Source organism: Lissotriton vulgaris, chromosome 7 (genome assembly GCF_964263255.1).
Source record: "Lissotriton vulgaris chromosome 7, aLisVul1.2, whole genome shotgun sequence".
Taxonomy (NCBI): domain Eukaryota; kingdom Metazoa; phylum Chordata; class Amphibia; order Caudata; family Salamandridae; genus Lissotriton; species Lissotriton vulgaris.
Window position 1 is genome coordinate 1,025,566,957 of NC_141695.1, and position 26,495 is coordinate 1,025,593,451.

A 26,495-nucleotide genomic window follows, 5' to 3' on the forward strand; every position below is an offset into this window, starting at 1 on the left:
CGGTTATTATATAAGTGCAAATGTTATGGTATTTTTGATTGCCTTTCTTTACATAACTCCCTGATCCATTGTGGTCATAGGTACCAGTGAAAAGGATTGGTAAGTCAATGGTATAGGAATTTTTGAAATAAAATAAACTAGTAGTAGAGTGTGGGTTACCTGATTGAATAAATGTCAGGGCTCGAGTCGGGGTACCACGCGGGTGGACGGCGTCCCCCCACTTATTTTACCAGGGTGGACGGCGTCCCCCCTGCCAAACAGCTGGACTTCACTTTTTGGCATCTCAGGGGCGAGATCGGTGCTCACAGTGCGCTGCTCACGCGCTGGCTTCTCAGATGCAATCGCAACAAACTGTGGAGCTACACGCATAGAAAGGAGACGACCAAGAACTTGCGCGCTAAACACAGAAGAACTACCGCCACCCATGCTCGAGCCATAAAGGTACAGAAGGGACTACCAAAAAGAAGGTGCCATGAACAGAGGGAAGAGATGTTTTAAAATATGTGACACTGCCGAACTGAATGTTGTAGCACACTGTAGGATATTTTGAAAGTGGGTGGGGGAATTGTATGTGCGATTTAGTTGTTATAATGGTATTGCCCACAATAGCGTTCTTGCTCATCTCATTTTATGTATCTAAACATGACACTTTTGGTAGAATATATATTGTACTGGCCGGCAAAACTCAAAAAAATGAAGAGGGGTGAGCGAGGGGAGGCAATGAGCCTGATGGTGCTAGCCACCTTTCGAGACGTCACTTCCTGTCGTGACGTCACTTTCGGTGACAGCATCCCCCCACTTATTTTTTTAGGAATTGTGCCCTGATAAATGTGTATTTGAATGATGGGCCCAGGTGAGTATTGGTAAAATTATAGTCGGGTGACCTGCACGCTCTATCAGTGTGTGGTCATGGTAAATGTAATATTTTCGAATTTAACCCTTTGATTGACTGCTGAAAATATAAGTGAACAAAGAGAAGCATCCTTAATAGAATTTAAAAATCCTATCACGAATGCTAGAAACTGTTTTATTTTCTAACTGCCATGGATCCCCTATTTGATTTTCTAATTGCACTGTTTTCAGCATATTTCCCTTAACTATTTTCATGAGAAAGGCCCTTCCAGTGCTTCCCAATTTGGCCTTCCCCCTCTAAACAATCGTTCGCTAACAAATGCGTGGGGACAAAATGGACTCCCCCCCCTTACAAAAAAGGCGTCAAAAGTACGAAATACAAACGCTCTGTGGACACTGCTCTAGACTACGTCACGCACACACTAAAGTTTAAAATTTATTTCAGATTGGCTTTGGTAGGATCCGAAAAAAATAATTCAAACTAAGTTAAATGCCCGTATTACGCCACAGCGTCCCGAACTACAAAGAACTACACGTTCCACGAGGGACATCAAATGTGACGAGTTCACGTAGCGGGCGGAGTCTAGAAATAGAAGAATCGTTCTATCGATTGTTGTGCCAAGTTGCACTTGTTCGCGCAGACGTAACAGGGCGGGTCTCCTGGTTCTGTTGCTGCGCACGTCCGGGGAGGAAGCATAGGCTCCGCCCCCTGTTCACTGCGTCTGCGCCCGTTGTTTGGTTATAATCTGTCCCGGGCGTTTGTTCGTTCACTGTCGGCCACGCCATAGACCTCGTTGGATCTCTTGTACCGGTGAGTGCGACGGAACACACCACGTTCACTTTATTTTTCTCCTGTTTTGTATTTCTACGGCTGGCTGGAGATTTTGCCCCTGAAATTAAATCCTACCTTTGTGAGCGCTGTGTGAGGTTTCACCTCGTCTGTCTTGCGGGGCCTGCATCGCCGCCATTTTAGGTCTATTGTGAGGCTCTGTTTATCCGTCGCTACGGTAAAGTTATTTGGTAACTCTTTACGGTATATTTACTGTTCTACTCGTTTGCTCCATTAGTGCTGATTTATTTTTCATCACTGGAATTCAAGAAGTCTGGGTTAGTTGTAGGCAGGCCTGGGAGTCACGTATTGAAGCCGCCATTTCCCGTATGTCTTTCTCCCGTAATGGCCGCCGCAGGGGCAACTGAAGTCTTTAACGACATTACCTTGAGCTTCTCTATTGTCGATTAAGGATGGTGCTTGTTTCGTATTCCAAAATACTAGGGTATTTTGGCGCGTTTTGATTCACTCGAAAGGCCGCCCTTGTTTTCTACGTTGCAAATTAACCATTTTCCTGCTGTTTGAATTTTAGTGTCACCGTATCTCACAAGATGTCTGAAGGAGGCGAGGGTTACGTGGTGAAGGTCCGTGGTCTGCCCTGGTCCTGCTCCACTGACGAGATCGAGCGTTTCTTTTCCGGTAAGTGCATTTAGTGACCATTTGCGACTTATTATTCGGATGCCCAGCTTTGAGTGTCTTCACCATTGATAGAGACGGGTTTCACCTCTTAGTCTGAGACGGAAATTTGATTGACTGTTCGATTGAACAATTCATTTCACTTTTTGCCCCCAGAGTGTAAAATATTGAATGGAGCTGGAGGTATTCGTTTTATTTACACCCGCGAGGGGAGGCCTAGTGGAGAGGCTTTTGTCGAACTGGAAGACGAAGAAGACGTGAAGATGGCACTGAAAAAAGACCGTGAAACAATGGGCCACCGATACGTTGAAGGTTGGTTTGGATTGTCCATCAGAGTTCATAATCCTGTATTCCTCGACAACTATGTTCTCATAACCCGTTTTCCCCCTATTTGTTTCAGTGTTTAGGTCGAATAACGTGGAAATGGATTGGGTTTTGAAACACACAGGCCCCAACAGCCCAGACACGGCGAACGATGGTTTCGCTCGTCTTCGCGGTCTCCCGTTCGGGTGTAGTAAAGAAGAGATCGTGCAATTCTTCTCGGGTATGTCGTGTTCCTGTGTAAAATTGCCACCGATAAACTTATTTGTTCCTCAGTATTGAACATACGCCGCACATTGACCCATTGTGAACGAGTTCGAATCAGTATAGTTTTAAAAATGGTTCTTATTTAAGTATCGCGTGCGCCAAAATTCCGAATAAAATTCCGAATGTGTTTTTTTCCTTATTGCTGCCTTTCATTTGAGTGCTGTACCTTCAGAATTAGAACATGCGAATGTTTTTCTAAAACGTGTATTTTCGGAATGATTTATACTTCACTAACTACATCGTTCTATCGCAAATGGGTCGTGCGGTCGTGCTATCAGCTGCTGTGCTTACGCCTTCAGTACTTTGAGTGTGCACACTGGGAACACCAGCCAGTTGTGTTTATAAGAGCTACTTATGTTTAATTTAAATCATTGTGCACAACTAATTAGTGTTCTTAAATTGATCACATTTGTGGCCAACGTATGAAAGGTTACCGGTGGTGATCACTTCACCTTGTGTGCATCAGTTAGTGTTGTCAGCAGTAATGTGAAGATGGCTTTGTTAACTTGGAATGCCAATCCCAGCTGCAGCACCTCAGCACGAAATTATTAGTAAAGGGTCTTTCAACATGATTTCACCCCTATCTGTTTTAAATATATTTGGACGTTCAGCCTTTTTTGTCTCCACTTAAGGTTATAAGTTCTAAAAACACTTACATCTTGAATTCACAACTTTAGCCTGTTAATTCAACAAAGCAGGACGTTCCAATTTAGTAGGTATAGATGTGAATAGAGCTATTTCTAACTAGCCATTCTTAAACATTAATTTTAGTAGATTGGACGTGGTCATAGTTATGTATCTTACCTCTCCTTTCAGTGCTTTTTAGCATAAAGATCTCAATGAGTTGCACTTTATTTCATTATGTGGGTGTCTGCTGTTAATTTGCTTATTGTATGTTTGCTTTTTCACATGTTTTATTAAAACACCCTGTCGTTTAGTTACGGGGTGTGTTAATTACCTTACAGTGCCTTGATTTGTGAATGTTATAAGTTCAAGCGCTAAACTACAGCACAGTGTTGAAATGATGGTGTTTTTTTAAAGCATTAAGATTTTTGGGCATGTGATGTTAATGTTGCCCCCCACTTGGGGTTATTTGTCCTTGGGTTGAAGGGTTGGAAATCGTGCCAAATGGGATAACATTGCCGGTGGACTTCCAGGGGAGGAGTACGGGGGAGGCGTTCGTGCAGTTTGCTTCACAGGAAATAGCTGAAAAGGCTCTAAAGAAACACAAGGAAAGAATAGGGCACAGGTGGGGATGGATGGTTGGTTGGTTAAGTCACTTTTCTTATGGTATATCAATTTCACTGCTCATGGTATAACCAGTAAAAATCGATGCTCTAGATTTAAACGAGTTTGGTAAAATAACTTTGTTATACACGTTACCACACCTAATTGGTGAAAACGCAAACGAATCTGCCATAGTTCAGCCCACGCTGTCTGATTATGGTACTGTAAACTAAAATTATTTAAGTTTTCTTAAAGTACGTTACATTTTACATTGATAGCCTAGTTTCAAATTGACATACGTTTGCGTGCTGAACTGCAAGAATGGGTTAGAATCTTAGTGGAGGCTAATTTTTCTAACCCATGAACTTTGTTGTTCCTGGAGCAGAGTTTCTCTCGTGCTTCCAGTAACTGCACCTCTCAACCTTTAAAGGATTGTGGTGCTACTTGTATATTTTATGGCGATTGAAGATGTATATTACACATCTATGGCTGAACTGAGTTCATTGCCAAATGCCAGCTTATTTAAATTCTCGTTTCAGCTTTTGAACTTTAAATATGGAACTAATACTTTTGTGGGCGTGTCTTAGGTACATTGAAATTTTCAAGAGCAGTCGAGCAGAAGTACGCACTCATTATGACCCCCCTCGGAAACTCATGGCCATGCAGCGGCCTGGCCCCTATGACAGACCAGGTGCCGGAAGAGGATATAGCATGGGCAGAGGAGCTGGTTTTGATCGAATGCGGCGTGGAGGCTACGGTGGCGGTATGTTCATTTCAGTTGTTAATCACTTAACAATGCGTGGGGCTTTTGTCGACGATATAGTGCCCATTCTGTGTGGCAACACTGCATGGGTGTAGCTGTCAGTGGTTTCAGTGGATGCAAGGGCTTGTATTAACCGGACTCGTTTGGTTATGTGTGCCAGATGGAAGTGCTTTTGTACGAGTGGTGCATTTTCCAGGAGAGCTGGGAAGCTGTTTAGGTTAATCATCACGTTTGTATACTGTTCATTGTTCACAGGCTATGGAGGATATGACGATTACAATGGGTACAGTGATGGCGGCTATGGCTTTGGCACGGATAACCGATACGGAAGAGGTATAGAACTTCAGATTTCAAAATGTTGATGAAAACCACAGAAGCGGTTACAGGGCTAACTTGGTTCTTTATTTTTAGGGTTAACGGATAATAGCTACGGTGACGGAACTTCAACTTTCCAAAGTACAACTGGGCACTGTGTACACATGAGAGGGTTGCCTTACAGAGCTACTGAAACTGACATCTACAACGTAGGTTTAGTTACTTCTGATTCTTTAGAGTGGGTTTTTGCTTGTGCACTTAATGCATTCGTGCCTACAATAATTAGAATGTCTTAAGTTAAAGAAATTAGGGGATGCCTTCAATTTCTAGCAACTTGACTTAATCCACTGGACCAGTTTCGTCGCATCTCAATGGCTCCTTTGCTTTTCAGTTCTTTTCTCCTCTGAACCCAGTCAGAGTACATATTGAAGTTGGGTCCGATGGTAGAGTAACAGGAGAGGCAGATGTCGAGTTTGCTACACACGAGGATGCTGTTGCTGCCATGTCTAAAGACAAAGCAAATATGCGTAAGTTTTGTTACTTGGTTTTCTATTACACCGTTGCAGCCTGTCCCGGAACGAGTAGGAAAAGTGGTGCAATATCTTGCATAAATGCAGTATATCGCCTTTAATAGTGAATGGCCAGCATTAAGGTCGTCTTTAAGTAACTTTCATTTTTGTTCTTTGGGCTCTCTACTATGACTACTTGATCTCGATCTTCTATTTACCTTTTTATTCCTAGAACACAGATACGTCGAACTATTCCTGAATTCTACAGCAGGGGGCACTGGTGGTGCATACAGTAGCCAGATGATGGCTGGAATGGGTATGTTTTATTACTCAACATGCACGATACGTTAGTACTGTACAGTGCAATGCTTTGCTGCACTTAAAATTCCCCAGTTTCATTCTGCGTGCCTGCATGTTGAATGGAAAGGTGCTCCAGTGTGTGGCTGTGTACTGTCCGTGCAAATGTATGCTAAGTAGAAAGGCTTTGTCTTACAGGTGTTTAAGTGGGTGGGCAGAAGAATACTTCTAGATATGTGCAATGAAACTGTGTGGTTCGCTTTCCTGGCTTAAAGCCTCTCTTCCCCACTTCTGATACAAGACCACACCATATTTACAAGAATGTGGCGCAGCCTTGCTTTTCCCCCCTGCGATGGCACAATGTCCTGCGCTGGCACAATGTTTAGCAACTTAACTCCAATGCAGGTGTCTGCAGGGGAGGATGGTTTGTATGGAAGGTGCCCCTTCCTGCACATACAATCCTAAAATGCCATTCTGTCTAAAATGCCATCCTGTCACTCACGTGATGCTTCATGCAGCACTCATGAAAGTGACAAAAGGCTTTCTCAAGATTGTTATAAGGTGGAGCACGCTAAGCAAATTTTTCAATTTGGCTGAATGGTACTTATGACATTTTAACATGTTCTGCTGCATGTGTCCTGCTTTATAATGAAGAACTGTTGAGCAATGCAGCCAGCAAATCTTTCAGGGTTTGTTCTAAATGTCATTGGTTTGTGCAACAGGGAGCCAGACGAGTTACGGAAGTCCAAATAACCAACCATTAACTGGAAGCTATGGTGCAGCGTATGGAAGTCAGGGCAGCATGAGTGCGTACGGTAAGTAAGCTTGTTGGGTGCCATTGTATCTTACACAAGTAACTGCAATGCAACTGTGTGAGCCCCATGCTTCAATGGGCGAAATTGAGTCCGGGCCCATGAGTATTGTACTAAGTGCCAAAAATGTATCAAATCACATGGATTTACTTTAGCAGCATGAATCTTTTTCTGAATTCACATAACTTGCATTATTCTATCTTGTGGTTGGATCCTGCACGTGAATCTAAAACTTTGAAAGCTACAGCTGTGAAGTTTATTTTATTTTTATTTTGAAAGTTTTATATGGCGCAAACAAGATCTTTGCAGATATCATAGCGCTTTACAAAGGCAGGGCATACCAACAAGAGAGTGAAACTCGGATCATTAGGGAGTAAGGCAAAACAGGTACATCAATATGCAGAAATTACAGATAGATGTGTGCATATATAGTCAGGTAAGTCAATAATACAGGTAACACATAGTCGTAGTGAGCAGGCAGAATAATACAGAATGGTGCAGAGTCTATACGGATAACGTTCATTGGTCAGGTGTATTTGGCCATGAGAATAGCTTTTACTACTTTCTTAAAAAGTGTGATGGAAGAGATGAGCCTGGTTTCAGGAGGGAGTGAGTTCCAGATCCTGGGTGCCATTCCTGAGAAGGAGCGTTTATAAGTTTTTTCCTTACGGAATCTTCAAGGTTTTAGCAGAAAATTGTTAGTGCCTCAGGTGTTTCTAGAACCGCCAGAGATTAACAGCTTCTGAGCGAGGTATCCGGGAGCGCTCAGATGTATAGCCTTGTGTGTCATGCAGGCGATTTTCAGGTGAATTCTGGCTTCCAAAGGCAGCCAGTTCAAGGATTTCAAGTTAGGGGAGATATGCGAGTTTTTTTTGACCTCGTGATGAGTCTCGCTGCAGCGTTTAGAGAAGCTCTTAGGGGTGCAGTAGTGGTTAACGGAAGACCGCAGAGGGCGATGCTGCCATAGTCAATTCGCGGGATTACTAGTGCTTGTACTGCAGTTTGGAAGTCTTTGGCTGGCAGGAATGGTTTAAGTTTCCTCAAGATATTGATTTGTAAGTTTGCTCCCTTAGTAGCCTTGCTGACATGATGCTGCATGTTGAGATTGGAGTCAAGAGTTATGCCTAGAGATTTTGCTGAGTCTACTATGGTGGGTTGGACATTGAGTGCAGTTAGCGGTTTCAGCCAGGATTGAGTAGTATAGATCTTCGCGGGATGTGAGATCAGAAGGAACTCTGTTTTCAGCGCATTGAGTTTGAGATGATTATCGGCAAGCCAGGATTGGGTGCTTCTGATCGTTGAGTTCAGGAGCAAAATGTCTTTGGGGGATTGTAGTTTGAGATATAGTTGGGTATCATCTGCGTAAATGTAAAAAAGTACATTGGATGCTTGTAAGAGGTTCCATAACTAGGTTGAACAAAGTTGGTGATAGGGAGGATCCTTGAGGGACGCCTAGCGAAACAGGTATTGGCGCGGACATCAGGTTGTTACTGTTAAATTTCTGCGATCTGTTGTGTAAAAAGGAGGTGAACCACTTGAACAGTCCCAGATATACCCATCCTTGTGTTCAAAAGTTCGAGTAAATTCTCATGTTTAACAGTGTCGAATGCTGAAGAGAGATCAAGAAGGATGAGGAGGCAGGTATCATTTTGGTCTAGGATTTGAAGGGCATCGTCAATTATGTGTCATAGCAGTTTCAGTACTGTGTCCTGCTCGGAAGCCTGATTGATGAGGGTTGAGGAGATCAAACTGATTAATGTGTTTAGTAAGTTGTAGTTGCGTGCATTTTTCCAATAGTTTGGCGAGGGTGGGAATATTGGTAATGGGGCGATAGTTGTTTAGGTCGGTTGGGTCGACCGTAGGTTTCTTTAGTAAAGGTGTAACTTGTCCAACTTTGAGGGAGTCAGGAATGGTTCCTTGTTGGAGCGAGCTGTTCATAATGTTGGTCCAGAGTGGAAGTAGCAATGGAGTGAAATCCTTGACCGCATTAGCGGGGAGGGGATCCGTGAGGTGATTAGAGGGTTTCAAGGTGATGAGCAGTTTGCCTATTTCTTCTTCAGTGTAGGTGTCAAAGGAAGACCATGTAGCGTTGTTTTGTAGCGTTGCCCATTTTGTTATTTTGTGTCCTGCAATTAGGTGACAAATTGTGGCAATTTTCACGACGGGGCTTAAGAGCCTCTGAATATGCTGGGGCTTAAATCGTTCGGTTTTACATTCTCTGCGTACTTGTGGCATAGTTCGATATTGCAAGCACGGTTCGTAATGCTAGTTAGAAATGAATGATCTCACTGGTTTCTGAGTAACTGCTAGCAAACTTCAAAACTACTTTTAACTATAAAGTACGGAAGGCTATTACCAAGGTGAAAGTGCATCGCCTCTTTAGCCAATTCATCATATTGTGCCGATAGCCACATCTCTTGCTTCTAATGGTTTTTAGTTCCTATAAGCGAAGTATACCAGACTGGGTTTTCAGATTTACAAGTAGGTGTCCAGTGCAGCTACAGGGGACATTAATGGGATTACGGATTTTTTTGGTTTTGGGCATCAAACGTGCGTGAATTGTACCTAAAGATGCCATCAACATGCACTAACGATTTTTTGTGACTTGTCTGACCTTTTCGGTACGCTTTAAAGGAGCAGACCTATAGCCTAAATACAAAAAAACAAGCTTATACATGAAAGCTGCAGAGCGTGAACAGGAAAAGCGTTGTTAATGAATCATACAGGCCACTTCAAACCTTTTATGCAAATCTTGCTTTTTTAACAATTGGTTTACATTGCTATACCGTGATTCTATTAAACCTAGCTAAATAAAGAAGTTGTGCTACAAGAGGGCTGAAATGACGTGTACTATAAACATGCCAGTTGCTGTCCTATAGCCATAAAAATGTATTTATTTTAGTTTTTTAATCTGTTTTGTTGCAGGTAGCCAGAGTGGTTTGAGTAGCAGCTACTACAGTAATACCAGCCGACCGTCCTTGGGTGTAAATGGAATGGCTGGGATGTCAAACATGTCCAACATGACTGGTGCCTGGGGAATTTAAATGTTCATTAGACTTTTAAAAAAAATGCAATACAAGCTTGTCATTTATGCTTACTGTAAGTGTAATCGGGACTGTTTTATTTTAAAACACAGAATTAAACAATGGATGCAGGGTTAGACATTCATTTTCAATTACCTATTCCATAGACAACAGTTGGCACATTTTGGTTTAACTGTTGGATTGTAAAGTTACCCTTTTACCTGTTCTACTGTTTCGAATGCATGAGAAGTCTTATGTAAACCCACTCGTATGAGAGCTTTAGTTTAATTGCATTTTTTTCGAGAACAGTTATAAGGGTTTGGCTTTGGTGTTTGTATGAAATTCCAAAGCCACAATTAATCTTGTGTTGTGAAGCCTTTTGTTTGGTGTACTGCGCGATGTAAAGTGAAACTTGTTAAATAAACCTTTTAAATTAAAATCTGTTTTCCTTTCAAAGAAAGTGGTTGTAGCCTAAGCCTGCTTACTGCTTAGCAATGTGCCCACCTGACCAACAGTCTTTACACCGATAAGGCAGTTCTACAGTTGGGCCTTCTCACCATGCGAGTTTTGGTGGTGCAAGCCTTATTGGAAGCAGTAGACTGTTGTAATAATAACCCAATTTAAAAAATGCTTCGGAGGGGTATTCTACTAAAAGGCAAGACTTGGTACAGAAGTGTTTTAGGTGGGCCTCTGGTACAATCCGACACGTTGGACTAATAGTTATTCTAGCTACTAGGGTGCCAGTGCGTGGATGCACGAAGGACCATATCAATAGAGTACTCTGGATGCATTTTTTTCCCTTGGTAATCTGTTGAACTGGCATAGCAAGAACATGTCACTTAAAGTGAATTTACTATGATGGTAGTTTGAACGGCTTGGTGGACCGAACCCATGCCCCATTTGTTTTATAAACCCCGTCTTGAAATTGTCTGCATTTAGGTGAAAATCCCAATTTTCCAATAGCTGGTATGGGGTGGAGCTTTAATGTTGACTAAGCCTAATAGTTGTGCGGTAAATACTTGTTCCGTTGCCACAAGCAATATTTTTGGATTTTGTTAAGATAATCATGTAAAATTAAATTGGCGATAATGGATCTGAGATGCATAGTAGTAGTTAAGCTAGTTGTATGCCAGCTCAGCTAAACATTTGTAGATGGACGATATTTCAGACAATCCTATCCAATAGAATGTGTCATTATTTTAGAATTGTTACTTAATTGATGGAGTCTCTGAGTAGTGTGGTAAACCATATTGTAGATACACTGTTTTCGTTATACACTGCATTAATCCCATTATATCGGTGATTGGTTTACTATGTCATGACTGACTCCAGTTGTGGCTAAACAGACTTTCTTTGCATGCAGATCTTTAAAATCTTGCGGGGGCTTAGTGATTTTTCTGTACTGTCGAGTTAATGGGGTTTAAGTCCTTGCAGAAGCCTAGATACCTTATTTGTAGGTAAATGTGTTCAGGGTGAATAATTGTCCACCTCAAAGGATAAGGCCAGCGCGTGCTAGATGTCTAATAAAAGAAAATGAACATCTGCTCAATCTCCGGTGATGATGCACATGGCTGCCTGGCTTAAAGGTAATGTGTACATAGTTACACAACTCCACAACCATTTTTAATGTAAAATGAAGTGCGAGACCAACGTGCCAAATTCAATAAGGGCGAACTGAGACCTGGATGCAATTTGTGGCTGGTCATGATTGAGCAGAGGGTGCTGGTACACGTGAATTGGGCTAGGTGAAGGGTTTGTAAAGTATAAAGTTGAATACAAAATGGGAGAGTATCTTCCAGATAAGAGATTTAAGTGCGAGAAGTGTACATTAAATCCTAGCCTGTAGAACTACCACCCGGGTACGTTTTCCCTGTATGTTCCCTTGGTGATCTGGAGGAAAAGTTTCCAAACTTTATTCTCGAGCTTAAGCAGCCACTGTAGTACAGCTTAAAAAAATGTGATGACCCCCCCCCCCCCCCCCCCCCCACGTCACGAGAGGGCAGTTTGAACACCTTCAAGCAAAGACCTAAAGAAATCCTAGTTGCTACTTACTAGTTTACAGTGCAGCTATTCAGAAGCAGTGTTCTATTGGTTACTATCCCCCCCCCCCCCTCTTAAAGCGCTCACCGATGTCAAACACAGGGCATGGGTCTATCTCTCAACAGGGGCTTATTTGGACATGACCATTGCCGCCTGCTGCTTCTGAGGACCCAGGTTCCTGTATCCAGCACTCCACTCGAGTTACCTGGTCATCCAGGCCTCCACATCCAGAGTCAACTCTACCACCCCAGACAGGGAACCAAAAGAGGGCGGATACCTTAGGCAAAATGTTTTTCACCAGCCTCGCACTGGGCGGTGTACACAGCGTGCCTTTTAGGCCGATACACCCAGTTAGGGCTTCTGTTGTGCAAGAGCTGCCCATGGTTTTGGAGGGGGGCCTGAGCAATGCTGACTCGTGCTTTTGCTGGGATGCAGAGCTAAGATCACCATAGGCTGTGGACTGGATTGTCTCACTTGCTAGGTAGGGAGATTGTCAGTGGGGCGCCTAGCTGAAATATACTGACTCCGTTCTCAAGAGGATATGAAACAACTGGGCTAAAGTCGTCGTTATGGCTACGGAATGGGCAGGAGAATTAGGGTATCCTGAGCATTGTCATCAGTTTCTTTTTCGGGAGATCTCCGGTCACAGCGGCAGGGCAAGGTTCTGCACCCCAATCTGCCCATGCTTTGCGTTCATACATGGATTATTGAGCAGTGGTAACTGACCATTCTATGATCTCCCTTCTGAAGTCTGTGATGTCATTGTGGCAGCCAGGTGTTCCTCAGCAGAGACATTATGCACCTGCCATTGGGATACATTTGTGGCTTGTGCTACCAAACCTTTAGATCCTTTTTGCACCCTCGCATGAGGTTTGTTTAACTCCAAGCCCAGCAAGGCTTTTGTCTGGGCATAGTTAAAGGGCATCTTTAGACCATCCCAGCTTTCTTTTGGTTACTGGACTAGCCCTTCCTGTTTGTCACCTGTTGTGACTTGTTTTCTAAAAGGACTCGACATTTCCTCTGAAACCCTTTATGCTCCAATGAGATGTGAACCGTATCTTAAGGTTCTTGATGTGCTCTTCCTTTGAGCCTATGCCCAACTGCCCTCTGACCATTAAAACTGCCTTTCTAATGCCCATTACAATAGGAATGCTGTCAAATACCTCAAATCCTAGTTGCTACTGGTCAACTGTGCTGCTATTCAGAGCCAGGAGTGAGTCTGTCCCCTTTTGGTTATTACTACACCCCCACCTCCCCACACCACACACTTTAGAAGCCCTAATACTGATTAAATCCGACAGGAGGGTTAGCGAACTGAAAGGCACTCCGTGCACCCTTCATACTCCACTACATTATTTTCAGACAAACTGGGTCAGAGCACAGGTTGCGTTCTTGCCAGAAGTGGTGACCTCCTTTCATGTTGGCCAGCCCATCACACTGCTAACTCCAATGAGAAGACTCCATTGACTAGATCTTAAGTCTTCCTATTCTATATTGATTGTCCTAAGAAACTTTAGGTGGATGATTAACAGTTTCAGTTTTCAGTTTTTAACGTCTTTATTTCGAAGTTCTTCTTCATAAAAGACAGGCATATAAAATACATACACAACACACAACTAATATGTACAGATTTATACAGACAATTAAAATATTCCTTCAAGAATCTTGTTTAAAAAAACAATTAAATTGCATTGAAAGACGTTAGTGTCAATGTTAATACAGATATAAGTGGTCTATTTAGGAATGCTTCCCGGAAAAAATAGTTTAACAGATTAGACACTTAGCTATTAGCACTTCGTAGTTACATATAATACAAGTTAAAAAGAGACATATGCCCAATCTATAGGAGCCTATACCTGGTCTAAGAACATACTACAAGAAACCACATTACTGACTGGGGTAAAATATAAACTAGACCCTTAATAACAGCTATTCAACCATTACAGTATTAATAGGGTATGTCGTGTCTATGGGGGGCTGAAGGGCTAATATCACCCCTTTCTGGCAAACAATTGTATACTGCTGTAGATCTTAATAAGGGGATGTGTGGGGTACACGGATAAAAATCATACAAATCCCAAATGGAGATGGGACCGTCACCTTCATGGGGCTGTGAGGATCGTAGATAGGGGACGATGTTCCTATTCCTAAATTTAACAAGGATTAGGTCCCCCGGAATGTCCTTGGCTAGTGACCCTAACCAGCCCACCCTTCTAACACTCAGGATACCACCATCCATATTTGGTGGCAGGGGTCTATTTTTATCTAGCCAGAAAACGACCTTGTACAATAGGTCCTGGTATCTCTCTGGTTTCCTGTGAGCGGGAGCTGGAACTCCCGAAAGAACTAGCACAAAGGGGGCGGCTTCTGGAGGTAGGTCTATATGTGTAGTTCTGTTATACTCTGCTCTAATAGCAGAGTAATTTGTTAACAAAGGAATGGGGGCAACTTTAGTGACCGGTGGGGGTTGACTCTTGGGAGGCCGTCTATCAATCTGGACCTTTTTTATATTATCCAAAGGTTTGTGCGCGGTTTTAGTAGCAGTTGGAGGTAACTTACTTGGAGCTGGAACATTTTTTGTTAACAAGGGCACTTCAGGTACAGATCGTGGAATAGAGCAATTGAGTGTTATCTTTTTAACAGGTAAAGAGTTTGCTTTTATGGCGGACTCTATACTTGTCAGCCTATCCCCTAAAACGGAAATTTGTTCTAGCAGGGGTGCTACTACAGAATTTAACAACTGTTCGAGCTGGGGCAGTAGTTGCAATTGCAGCGATGGTACTTTGACATCCAAATTTTCACTGACCCCCCTGGGTGTGATGGAGTTTATAACAGGCGATGGGGGATCAATACAGCGTTTTTGTGTTTTAGGTTGGAGTTCGCAATCAATTGCCCCTTCATGTTTCCTTTTCACACTTGGCCCAGCGATAGAGCAGTTGCCTCGATGATATCCTTATTGGGTAATAGGGAAAGTTCACAAGGTCTGTCAGGGGGAGTGTTAATACTAGGGCCTTTTATGGGGGAGGGGGATGTCACTGGAACAAAGTTAGACCCGCACAGTGCATTTAGTTCCTCCCAATAGGGCAAGTTTGGCAGATTAACAGGGGTTTGTGACGGGGATAGCAGTTGACGACTATCATCAGTAACCATTTCACAAATAGTGGTAGGTGATGCATAGCGCAGAATAAGTTTTTCCATTCTCTGACTTTAGTATAGAAAGTTCGTATGCCCCCTTATGTATCACTATCAAAGTATATTCAATTTAAATGTGGCAGTAAAGGGGAAGCCTAGAAGTCCATAAATAGTCTTGTGGGTAGTATGCAGTACTATACCATCTTTAGCGTTGGAGCCAAGAGATGTGGCCCGTCCCGTCCTCGTGCCTCTGAGGGCCACAGAGGGCCCGCCCTTTGCCCGGGCTTCGCCCGGCGTCCGTGACGCGGAGGGAGCTTCCTCAATTTGAGCGCCTCCGGGCGCGCTGTTCCTGTGGCTGTGTGGGCGGGACCGAAAGTTCGCCCAAGGCTTGCTGGGAGCTGTAGTTCCCCCCCCCCAACTGCGGCCGTGGGGCTGGAAACTACGGCGGCAGGGGGAACGAGCAGCGTCCGGGCCCCAGCAGCAGGTAAGGGAAAATGCGCGTGCCTGCTCCCCTCCTCAGCCCGATGTCCGAAGAAATGATTAACTTAATCAGGTTTGCTGGGGCAAAGAAAGGTAAAACTGCAGATGCCGACAATCTCCAGATGGATTGTACTCTGCAGTAAGATCTGCTATGCACTGGCCCAAAATCAACCGCTTGAGGTTTTTTTGGCTCATTCAACCAGAGCAAAGACTGCATTAGCTTGTGGAGTTTCTATTCTGGACGTCTGTTCGGCTGCAACTTGGGCCTTTCTGCACACATTCACTAAGCATTAGTCTGGTCTGTGGCAGGAATTCTGGACCCATTCTGACACCTGTGAATAATCAGTGGTAAGGAACATGCAACTATATAGTCTATAATCTGATAATGTTATTTATGGGAGAGAAGTAACTTGTTCAATTGGTCTTTGAAGTTGAGGGTACCAAGTTTCAGCTGTACAGAATGGTGTGACCAGGACAAGCGTGGATTTGTTCCTCCTGAAACGAACCAAAGTCCTAAGAATCATTGCAAATGAAAATGAATAACCTTTTTGTATGCAACCACAGCTGAAGTAAATCGTCCACTGCCTCAACTTCTGTGTCCCAGCCTCGAACTGAAGCGGAGTAAGCTTGGCGCCTGTAAGGGACCCCAGAGGTGGTTGTTTTGAGTAAAACAAATTTGTGAAGCCCTAATCTCCTGCAGAAACTCAATTCTACTACCAAATTTACTAATCCAAATAGATACTCTGCTTGGACCATTGTTATTGCTCAGTGAAACCGCCTTGCCCAAGATCTGTAAATTTCTTTGAGAGAGACCCTTCTAACTTGTTTTTGCTCTTCACAGCCCTGCCTATCCTAAAACATTTTATGGCGGAGGAGCCGGCAAGTAACTCGCATGAATTTATATGCAGTTGTGCCTTGTTTCAAGACCAGTTCCAGTGTTACACACTGCTTGCATTGAGCTCGACCTGATCGGCTCTTATGTGACTTAAGTTCTATCTGGAACTGGGCCTTAAATAGTCTTTCATTCCAGGCCTCCATTTGAAGAGCCACTAGACCAATTCCGCCCTTGCTTTTTCTGATCAAGAAATTAAAGCACATTACAAGGAGGGACACTCTGCAACTCTGTTAGCGCAGCAGATATGGAGATGGGCTACACCTCCAGAACATATTCCTTTTAGCCCAACATGTTCCAGCGGTATAAAACACCATGGCCGATCAGACAACAGATCCACGGATGCGAACTTCATCCACAAGTTCTTCACCCGTTCTTTCACATGTGGGGTCTACAACATCAATCGTCTAGATGTGTTTATTCAACACATCATAGGGTACTTATTACACCTCCAAAGATGTAACTTAGCGTACACATCTATTAGGCTGTGTTAGGCCTGTCTGCTTCTGGGGATACTCTAACCATTATTATTTATTTTTGTCCCCCTTAGCCTCCCAGAGTTTCTATTTTTATTTTTACATATATGTCCATCAGGATTTTTCAATGCTGTCAGGGGGCTAGGTGTTCCTTGGCTATGACGCCATTTTTCCCTCATAACCTGTGAGGCCTAGTCAGGCCCTTGAAAATCTAGGGACTTCCAGAAACCTAAAATGGTGTCCACCAACTGCCATAACGGACACTACTGGAGGACAGGCCCATAGGCTAACATAGGGAACTTTCTAGAATCAACTAGAGACTTCTGCAGGTCTCAGGCCACCCTATATAAGGCCAGTGACCAGCAGCCATTTTGTGCTGACCCAAGAGTGGAGGAGTGAGGCAGTGGTGAGAGGAGGTGGACGCACTGAGCAGCTAGTTTGTCTTGGAGGCAGACAGTCACTTCAGAGGGGATGTTCCCCCTTCAGCCTCTGACCAATCCCTCCCCATACATCAACTATTAAGAAGAAAAGCAACCTGCGTGTAAAGGAAGACCCTTCCTAGACTGAGCCCCAACGAATCCTGACAGGTCGCTCTTAGCTGAGGGCTTCCCTAACATTCAATTTCCCCTTGCCAACGCTCACCTACCAGACTGGAAGAGGAGCTGTGAGCCCCACGTTGTGACCGGTGTCCTTGGTCGCGCTGAGAAGAAGGCGCGTGTCAGTGGAACTTTAGCAGCCTGGAGGAGCGAGTCGCCGCTCCAAAGCGTGGTCCCCGTGGAGCCAGGTGAGGGGAGAGACTGCGCAGGAAAGCGGAGAAAGCACAGCGCCGGGCGGGAATACTAATCCCTCGCGCCCGCGCTGTTCAACCCTTCACTGTGAGGAGGCGGATCGGTGGAGGCGAGGCCTGAGGGAGGCGTGTCTCAGAAGCGAGCAGCCTCCGTGTTCCGGCGGCCTGGGTGACGCCGCGGGAAGCGTCCGTTTATCGCGCACGCTCAGTGGGAGTCAGCGCTGCACAGAGGGAGCGGAGGAGAACCGGCGGAAGGCAGAACAGCCTTTCGCCAACGGAGCAAGCTAGTGCAACGCGCTGAACGTCAACGAGGCCCCCTTCGCCCATCGCTGTCAAGTGGAAGCGCGCCTGAGGAGAGGAAGATTGACCAGCCCCCCCGCGTCCTGCGAGCGAGTGCATCGCGCTGATCTTCAACAAGGCCCCTTCGCCCAGCGCTGCACAGTGGAAGCGCGCCTGGGCTGAGGAAGTTTAACAAGCCCCCCCCCCCCCCCCCCCCACGCCAGCAACAGGCAAGCAGCTGGTTGGGGAAAACCAGAAGTCGGGTGTCATCTAGAGACCTGTGGACTGTGGTGTACCTGCCACTAAGACAGTAAGGAGAGTGGGGGTGAGGAAGGAAGGTGCTGGGCCCTAGTGATTAAAGTTAAAGAAACCTTACCAGATCTAGCGCCAAACAGAGTGCCCTGACCGTTTTGGTCCTCTTAAATTCTAAACTGACATAATAGATAAGGGGATAGAGATCATAGCCCTGTAAGTGATAGAATAACCAGTGATTTGGCAGGTTCAATTGATGAAGTATTGTTGACATTGAGTATTAATGTAAAGTAACCCTGCATAGTGTAAACCTAATGGGATTCTTTTAATTCCAAAAGAGTGTCATTTACTCATTACTGAATCCTTGACAATAGAATGTGTTTTACTGTAATTTTTCCACAGCAAGAAGAGTGACATGTATTTTTCCAAGACAAAAGTATAATGATTATTTCTGAGAGAAACTGATGTCGTACCCGGTATAATTTGAATCGCAAGAGTCATATTATTTTTATAAAAGGTAACGGTATTTTTCCAAACATTGGTGTTGTGTCTTTTATTTTAGTGGTTCATCACTGAGTTACTGTGAGTGAGACTTGTAAGCACTTAACCAACGCCTTGAGTTTAGCTGTAGCCACTACTGTGCCAAGCTACCTTATGTAGACTTGGATAACCTAGGTCCAGCATAATTGGTGTTTCAGCGGTGGGATCACGGATTTGTGCTTACACTCACTTATTAGTAACGCAGTGCCAACCACGAGACCTCACCTGGTGTTTTCTCCCTGCGGCCCTCCTAATCTAAATTTTGCTTTTTCTAAATTAACTACTGGTGGTGGGTGGAGGTTGACCCCAGGTCACTTTGTGGATTTCTCCTGTGTAGAAGTTTATACTCCAAATGGAGATAAATGTGGAAGAGCTGGAAAATTATACCGTGACCCAATTGAAGGAATGGTGTCAGCAGCAGGGGGTGTTTTTTAAGAAAGGCGCCAGGTAAGTTGAGCTGCTGACCAGTATCCGGGCATGGGTGGAGGCTCATTCCGGGGAGGAGGTAGATCCTGAGGGGAGTGACAAGGACACTGTCCTGGAGACCGCAACACTGTACCAGGCGGGAAGGGGGAACCTTTTAACAGGCCCTAGGACACCTTCCAGAGTGGGCAGTAGTGTCTCAGAGAGGGGTTTGACCGACGCCGAGTTAGAGGATAGGAGGGAGGAGAGGAGGATGAGAATAGAACTAGCCAGGATGGACATGGAAAGGAGGGAGGACAAGAGGTTGGCGCATGAGCGGACCATCAAAGAGATGGATTTACAAGCCCTAAACCTAAGAACCCCCAAATCAGAGAATGGTGGCAGCGATATCCAGACCAACATCAGGGAACCCAGACCTTACCTACCAAAAGATATTATGGCATGCTATGTACCCAGTGATGATATTGCCAAATGGCTAGCCGCCTACGAGGTCTCACTGAGGGCCCATGGGATCTTGGAAGTCCACTGGGGGGGTGGGTTATATAAATACATGCCCCCCACTGGCAGGGATACTTTGTTGGCCCTAGATCAGAGTGAACAGACCTACTACCCGGCTATGAAGACAGCGCTGCTAAGAAAGTTTGGGTTGACCCCTGAGAAGTATAGGCAAAAGTTCCGGGGCAGCCACAAACTAGGCACGCAGAACTGGGTAGACTTTTTGGATTACTCCAGGAAGGCCATGGAGGGTTGGGTGAGAGGCAGCGAGGTAGGGGACTATGAGGGACTATATGACCTCATACTCAAGGAACACCTACTCGAGAAATGTCTTCCCGAACTACGACAGCATCTGGTGGACAGCAAGCTGACCTGCCCCAGGAAGCTTGCTGAGGAGGCGGACATCTGGGTTAGTACCCGGGTGTCGACTAAGGGGACTGGAGGGGATTCCCAGAAGCATGGACAGGGCGCCCCCCAGAAGAAAGAGGGAGGGGAAAATAAGAGGGAGTTCTCAAAAGGGCCACAAAATACTTCGCAAGGAAGGGGCAGAGGATTCATCCCTAAGAGTAACCCCCCTCGCAACCCTACCCCTGGCCAAAGCCAGCAGCCAAGGGTTGTTCATTGTTTTGAGTGTGGTGGTGTGGGACACTATAAGGGAGATGTGAGATGCCCAAAAAGACCACCCCCTCCCACTGGAGGAAAAACCCCGGGAATAACTAGTGTAGTGCTCGGGGAGGAGATGCCTTTGGTTAATGGAGGGGAGCGGGCGGGTGTCACTTTAGTGTCCCTGGGAGATAAGGAGATGGTTCCAAAGACCCAACTGCCCTCTAATACTAAGTATGAGCAGTGGGTCACCATCAATGGCCGTAGAGGGGAGGCTCTGAGAGATACAGGAGCCAGCATGACTATGGTAAGGAGTCAGCTGGTGTCTCCAGAGCAGGTCATCCCAGATGTACTCCATCCCGCCGTAATGGCTGACGGCAGATTGGGCCACTACCCTGTGGCTGAGGTTCCCTTTGAGTGGGGAGGGGTTGCAGGTCCACTTCGAGTTGCCGTAAGCCCTGCCTGTTGTCTGTTAGGGAATGATATGGAGCACAATGCTTGGAGGAGGGTGGAGTACCAGACTCACTCTGAGATGCTGGGACCCCCTGACTGGACTTGTGTCAGCACAAGGTCCGCGACTGCCCGAAGGGGGAGTTCACTTACGCTGGAGCCTGGAACAATGGCCCAGCCGGCTGCCAGAGAGGAGAAGGACAGGAGGCCGGAGGACCCTGCCTCGACATCTCCACCTCGTGAGACAGATGGGCCACCTGCGGAGGTGGATCTGGAGTCCACAGGGGAGAATGTTGCTTCCCTGGAAAACCTACCCATCCCTACTGAATGGCATGTGGAGGGAGGTCCTTCCAGGGAAGAGTTCTGCGAAGCTCAGAAAGAGTGTCCTCTCGAGGGGCTGCGGCAACAGGCCAAAGCCCAGGCAGCAGGAAACATTGTAGGGAGCTACCGGATTTACTGGGAGGATGGACTCCTCTACAGTGAGCCCAAGGCACCTGGCCATGGTTCATCCAGGGCCTTGGTAGTCCCTCAATGCTTTAGAGCCTTTCTACTGGAACTGGCTCATGAGATACCATTGGCAGGACACCTAGGACAGGACAAGACCTTTGCCCGGCTTGTCCCCCACTTCTACTGGCCTCGAATGAAAGTGGCGTCTGATACATATTGTCGGACGTGTGTGTCTTGCCAAGCCAGTGGGAAAACAGGGGTGAAGCTAAAAGCTCCCCTGGAACCACTACCTGTCGTTAGCACCCCCTTTGAGAGGGTGGGCATCGACATTGTAGGGCCATTGGATCCACCAACTTCAGCTGGTCACCGGTTCATACTGGTTTTGGTGGATCATGCCACACGGTACCCAGAGGCAATACCTCTGAGGACCATCACTGCACCTGCAGTGGCAAGGGCCCTGATGGGGATCTTCACCCGAGTGGGTTTCCCCAAGGAGGTTGTGTCCGACAGGGGGACTAACTTCCTTTCAGCGTACATGCGGGCTATGTGGAAGGAGTGCGGTGTTACCTATCGGTTTACCATTCCTTATCACCCACGAACCAATGGTCTTGTGGAAAGGTTTAACAAAACCTTGAAAGGTATGATACGGAGTCTACCTGAGAGCCTGCGGAGGAAATGGGACGTCCTCCTACCCTGTCTCTTGTTTTCCTACAGGGAAGTGCCACAGAAGGGAGTGGGCTTCAGCCCCTTCGAACTTTTGTACGGGCACCCTGTACGGGGACCTCTCAGCCTGGTGTAAGACGGATGGGAACGGACTCCCAGGAAGCTTCCCCAGGACGTGGTGAGCTACATGCTGGCCTTCCGGAGCCAAATGGCTAAGTTGTGGAAGCAAGCTTCAGACAACTTGGAGGCCAGCCAAGCAGTTATGAAAGAGTGGTATGACCACAACGCTCACCCAGTGGAACTGGAGCCTGGACAAAGTGTGGGTAATGGAACCTGGAGAGCTAAACGCCCTCCAGGACCGTTGGACAGGCCCCTTTGAGGTTTTGGAGAAAAAGGGGAAGTCCACCTATTTGGTGGATCTTAAGACCCCGAGGCAGCCCCACAGGGTGCTGCATGCCAATCGCCTCAAGCCACATCATGAGAGGCCCGAGGTTGTCTTAATGATGGTAACCGATGGAGCAGAGGAAGAAGAAAGTGAACCTCTCCCTGATCTTCTCTCGTCCCAAGAAAAGGATGGGTCAGTGGAGGGAGTAATTCTCTCGCCATCCCTGACTCCTGAACAGAGTGATTGCCGCCAGATCCTGGAGCAATTTTCTTCTCTGTTCTCCCTTGTCCCAGGTAGGACCCACCTGTGTACCCATGATGTGGACACAGGAGACAGCCCACCTGTGAAGTCTAAAATCTACCGGCTGTCGGACAAGGTGAAGGCCAGCATCAAAAGTGAAGTCGCCAAGATGCTGGAGCTAGGAGTGATTGAACCTTCTGGTAGCCCTTGGTCTAGCCCGGTGGTTTTGGTACCAAAAGCTGCCCCACCCAGCACCACACCTGAATTGAGATTCTGTGTGGACTACCGAGGCTTGAATTCAGTAACCAAAACTGATGCACATCCCATCCCACGGGCGGATGAGCTTATTGACCGGCTGGGAGCTGCTCAATACTTAAGTACCTTTGACCTAACTTCAGGGTACTGGCAGATTTCCCTTACCGAGGAGGCGAAGGAAAGGTCAGCCTTCTCTACCCCTCAGGGACACTACCAATTTCGTGTGATGCCCTTTGGGCTCAAGAATGCCCCTGCCACTTTTCAGCGGCTGGTGAACAGGGTCCTTTCTGGAATGGAAGCTTTTTCTGCTGCTTACCTGGACGACATTGCTGTCTTCAGTAGCAGCTGGGAGGACCATTTGCAGCACCTGCAAGCTGTTCTACATGCCCTGCAACAGGCTGGCTTGACAATCAAGGCCAGCAAGTGTCAGATCGGACAGGGGTCGGTGGTGTACCTAGGGCACTTGGTGGGCAGAGGGACGGTGCAGCCCCTCCAGGCAAAGATTGAGGCTATCATTGCCTGGGAGCCCCCCAAGACTCAAACAGAGGTCCGAGCCTTCCTGGGCCTCACTGGATACTACCGTCGCTTCGTGAAGGGGTATGGCACCATTGTGGCGCCCCTCACTGAACTTACTTCCAAGAAACAACCCCGACGGGTAGTCTGGACGGAGGCTTGCCAGCGAGCCTTCATGACCTTGAAACAAGCATTGTGTTCTGCTCCCATTCTCAAGGCCCCTGATTTTGCTAGAGAATTCATCGTCCAAACAGATGCGTCAGAACATGGCATTGGGGCAGTGTTATCGCAGCTAAATGATGAGGGCTTGGATCAACCCGTGGTCTTCCTGTCTAGGAGACTACTCCCCAGGGAAAGGAGGTGGAGTACAATTGAGAGAGAAGCATTTGCGGTGGTTTGGGCTCTGAAGAAGCTGCGGCCATACTTGTTTGGCTCGCACTTCCTAGTTCAGACTGACCACCGCCCCCTTCGTTGGCTGATGCAAATGAAGGGGGAGAATCACAAGTTGCTGAGGTGGTCCATCTCCCTACAGGGAATGGACTTTAGGGTGGAACACCGACCTGGGACGGACCATGCCAATGCAGACGGTCTATCCAGGTACTTCCGCCTTAGTGATGAGGACTCCCAAGGGGTTGGGTAGTTCTCCCCACTTTCAGCTGGGGGGGGACGCGTGTTAGACCTGTCTGCTTCTGGGGATACTGTAACCATTATTATTTATTTTTGTCCCCCTTAGCCTCCCAGAGTTTCTATTTTTATTTTTACATATATGTCCATCAGGATTTTTCAATGCTGTCAGGGGGCTAGGTGTTCCTTGGCTATGACGCCATTTTTCCCTCATAACCTGTGAGGCCTAGTCGGGCCCTTGAAAATCTAGGGACTTCCAGAAACCTAAAATGGTGTCCACCAACTGCCATAACGGACACTACTGGAGGACAGGCCCATAGGCTAACATAGGGAACTTTCTAGAATCAACTAGAGACTTCTGCAGGTCTCAGGCCACCCTATATAAGGCCAGTGACCAGCAGCCATTTTGTGCTGACCCAAGAGTGGAGGAGTGAGGCAGTGGTGAGAGGAGGTGGACGCACTGAGAGCAGCTAGTTTGTCTTGGAGGCAGACAGTCACTTCAGAGGGACGTTCCCCCTTCAGCCTCTGACCAATCCCTCCCCATACATCAACTATTAAGAAGAAAAGCAACCTGCGTGTAAAGGAAGACCCTTCCTAGACTGAGCCCCAACGAATCCTGATAGGTCGCTCTGAGGGCTTCCCTAACATTCAATTTCCCCTTGCCAACGCTCACCTACCAGACTGGAAGAGGAGCTGTGAGCCCCACGTTGTGACCGGTGTCCTTGGTCGCGCTGAGAAGAAGGCGCGTGTCAGTGGAACTTTAGCAGCCTGGAGGAGCGAGTCGCCGCTCCAAAGCGTGGTCCCCGTGGAGCCAGGTGAGGGGAGAGACTGCGCAGGAAAGTGGAGAAAGCACAGCGCTGGGCGGGAATACTAATCCCTCGCGCCCGCGCTGTTCAACCCTTCACTGTGAGGAGGCGGATCGGTGAAGGCGAGGCGTGTCTCAGAAGCGAGCAGCCTCCGTGTTCCGGCGGCCTGGGTGACGCCGCGGGAAGCGTCCGTTTATCGCGCACGCTCAGTGGGAGAGTCAGCGCTGCACAGAGGGAGCGGAGGAGAACCGGCGGAAGGCAGAACAGCCTTTCGCCAACGGAGCAAGCTAGTGCAACGCGCTGAACGTCAACGAGGCCCCCTTCGCCCATCGCTGTCAAGTGGAAGCGCGCCTGAGAGGAAGATTGACCAGCCCCCCCCTCGCGCCCTGCTAGCGAGCGAGTGCATTGCGCTGATCTTCAACAAGGCCCCTTCGCCCAGCGCTGCACAGTGGAAGCGCGCCTGGGCTGAGGAAGTTTAACAAGCCCCCCCCCCCACGCCAGCAACAGGCAAGCAGCTGGTTGGGGAAAACCAGGAGTCTGGTGTCATCTAGAGACCTGTGGACTGTGGTGTACCTGCCACTAAGACAGTAAGGAGAGTGGGGGTGAGGAAGGAAGGTGCTGGGCCCTAGTGATTAAAGTTAAAGAAACCTTACCAGATCTAGCGCCAAACAGAGTGCCCTGACCGTTTTGGTCCTCTTAAATTCTAACTGTGACATAATAGATAAGGGGATAGAGATCATAGCCCTGTAAGTGATAGAATAACCAGTGATTTGGCAGGTTCAATTGATGAAGTATTGTTGACATTGAGTATTAATGTAAAGTAACCCTGCATAGTGTAAACCTAATGGGATTCTTTTAATTCCAAAAGAGTGTCATTTACTCATTACTGAATCCTTGACAATAGAATGTGTTTTACTGTAATTTTTCCACAGCAAGAAGAGTGACATGTATTTTTCCAAGACAAAAGTATAATGATTATTTCTGAGAGAAACTGATGTCGTACCCGGTATAATTTGAATCGCAAGAGTCATATTATTTTTATAAAAGGTAACGGTATTTTTCCAAACATTGGTGTTGTGTCTTTTATTTTAGTGGTTCATCACTGAGTTACTGTGAGTGAGACTTGTAAGCACTTAACCAATGCCTTGAGTTTAGCTGTAGCCACTACTGTGCCAAGCTACCTTATGTAGACTTGGATAACCTAGGTCCAACAGGCTGCATCTTGCTGCCATTGCAGCATACCTACAAAATAAACTTCTATCGCTCTGCCATAAAGGCTTTTAAGGAGGGCCTCAAAAGAATTCCTCCTAGAGCACCACATTCACCTTTGTGGAATTTAAACATTGTTTTCACACGGTTAATGGGACCTCCATTTGAACCTTTACATAAATGTGTGTTGCAATTCTTAACCTGGAAAGTTGCTTTCCTAATAGCTATTACTTCTCTAAGAAGAGTTAGTGAGCTACAAGCATTAACAACCAGTTAATAACCTTTTCTGCTAATGCATCATAAGGCTTTACCTAGCAGTGTCAGTGGCAAAGTGTGCCAGTGTTTGACATCTGATCGGAATCGGTAAAGGGGAGGTTCTAGATTTTTACGGAGGAAGTCTCAGCGATTCCCTGGAACGGTCAGCCACTGCATTAAAATCGCTCCCCATAAGTTCTCCTTCGGGCAGGTCTAACGGGAAAGCGCTAAGCGCCGGGAAGCCTACGGATTGAAGAGCAGGGGGTATATAAACTGATACTATATTAAATCTTTTCCCCTCTCACTGACAGGAGATGGTTGCAAACCGCCATTGCGTATCTGACCAGGTGTGATGCACAATCCATGGGAATTGTTTCCGGAGTAAAATCCCTACTCTC

General features: G+C 46.4%; 1 protein-coding gene across 1 annotated transcript; it reads left to right on the forward strand.

Moving 5' to 3' along the window:
* The first annotated feature begins 1,430 nt into the window (after window positions 1-1,430).
* On the forward strand, window positions 1,431-10,290 carry HNRNPH1 (heterogeneous nuclear ribonucleoprotein H1). The gene is made up of 12 exons (XM_086931452.1): window positions 1,431-1,663; window positions 2,214-2,320; window positions 2,474-2,629; window positions 2,718-2,861; window positions 4,016-4,154; window positions 4,720-4,895; window positions 5,151-5,228; window positions 5,307-5,419; window positions 5,602-5,737; window positions 5,952-6,035; window positions 6,739-6,831; window positions 9,754-10,290. The coding sequence occupies exons 2-12, from the start codon at window positions 2,233-2,235 to the stop codon at window positions 9,870-9,872; spliced, it is 1,326 nt and encodes a 441-aa protein (XP_086787578.1). The 5' UTR covers window positions 1,431-1,663; window positions 2,214-2,232; the 3' UTR covers window positions 9,873-10,290.
* The last annotated feature ends 16,205 nt before the right edge of the window (window positions 10,291-26,495 follow it).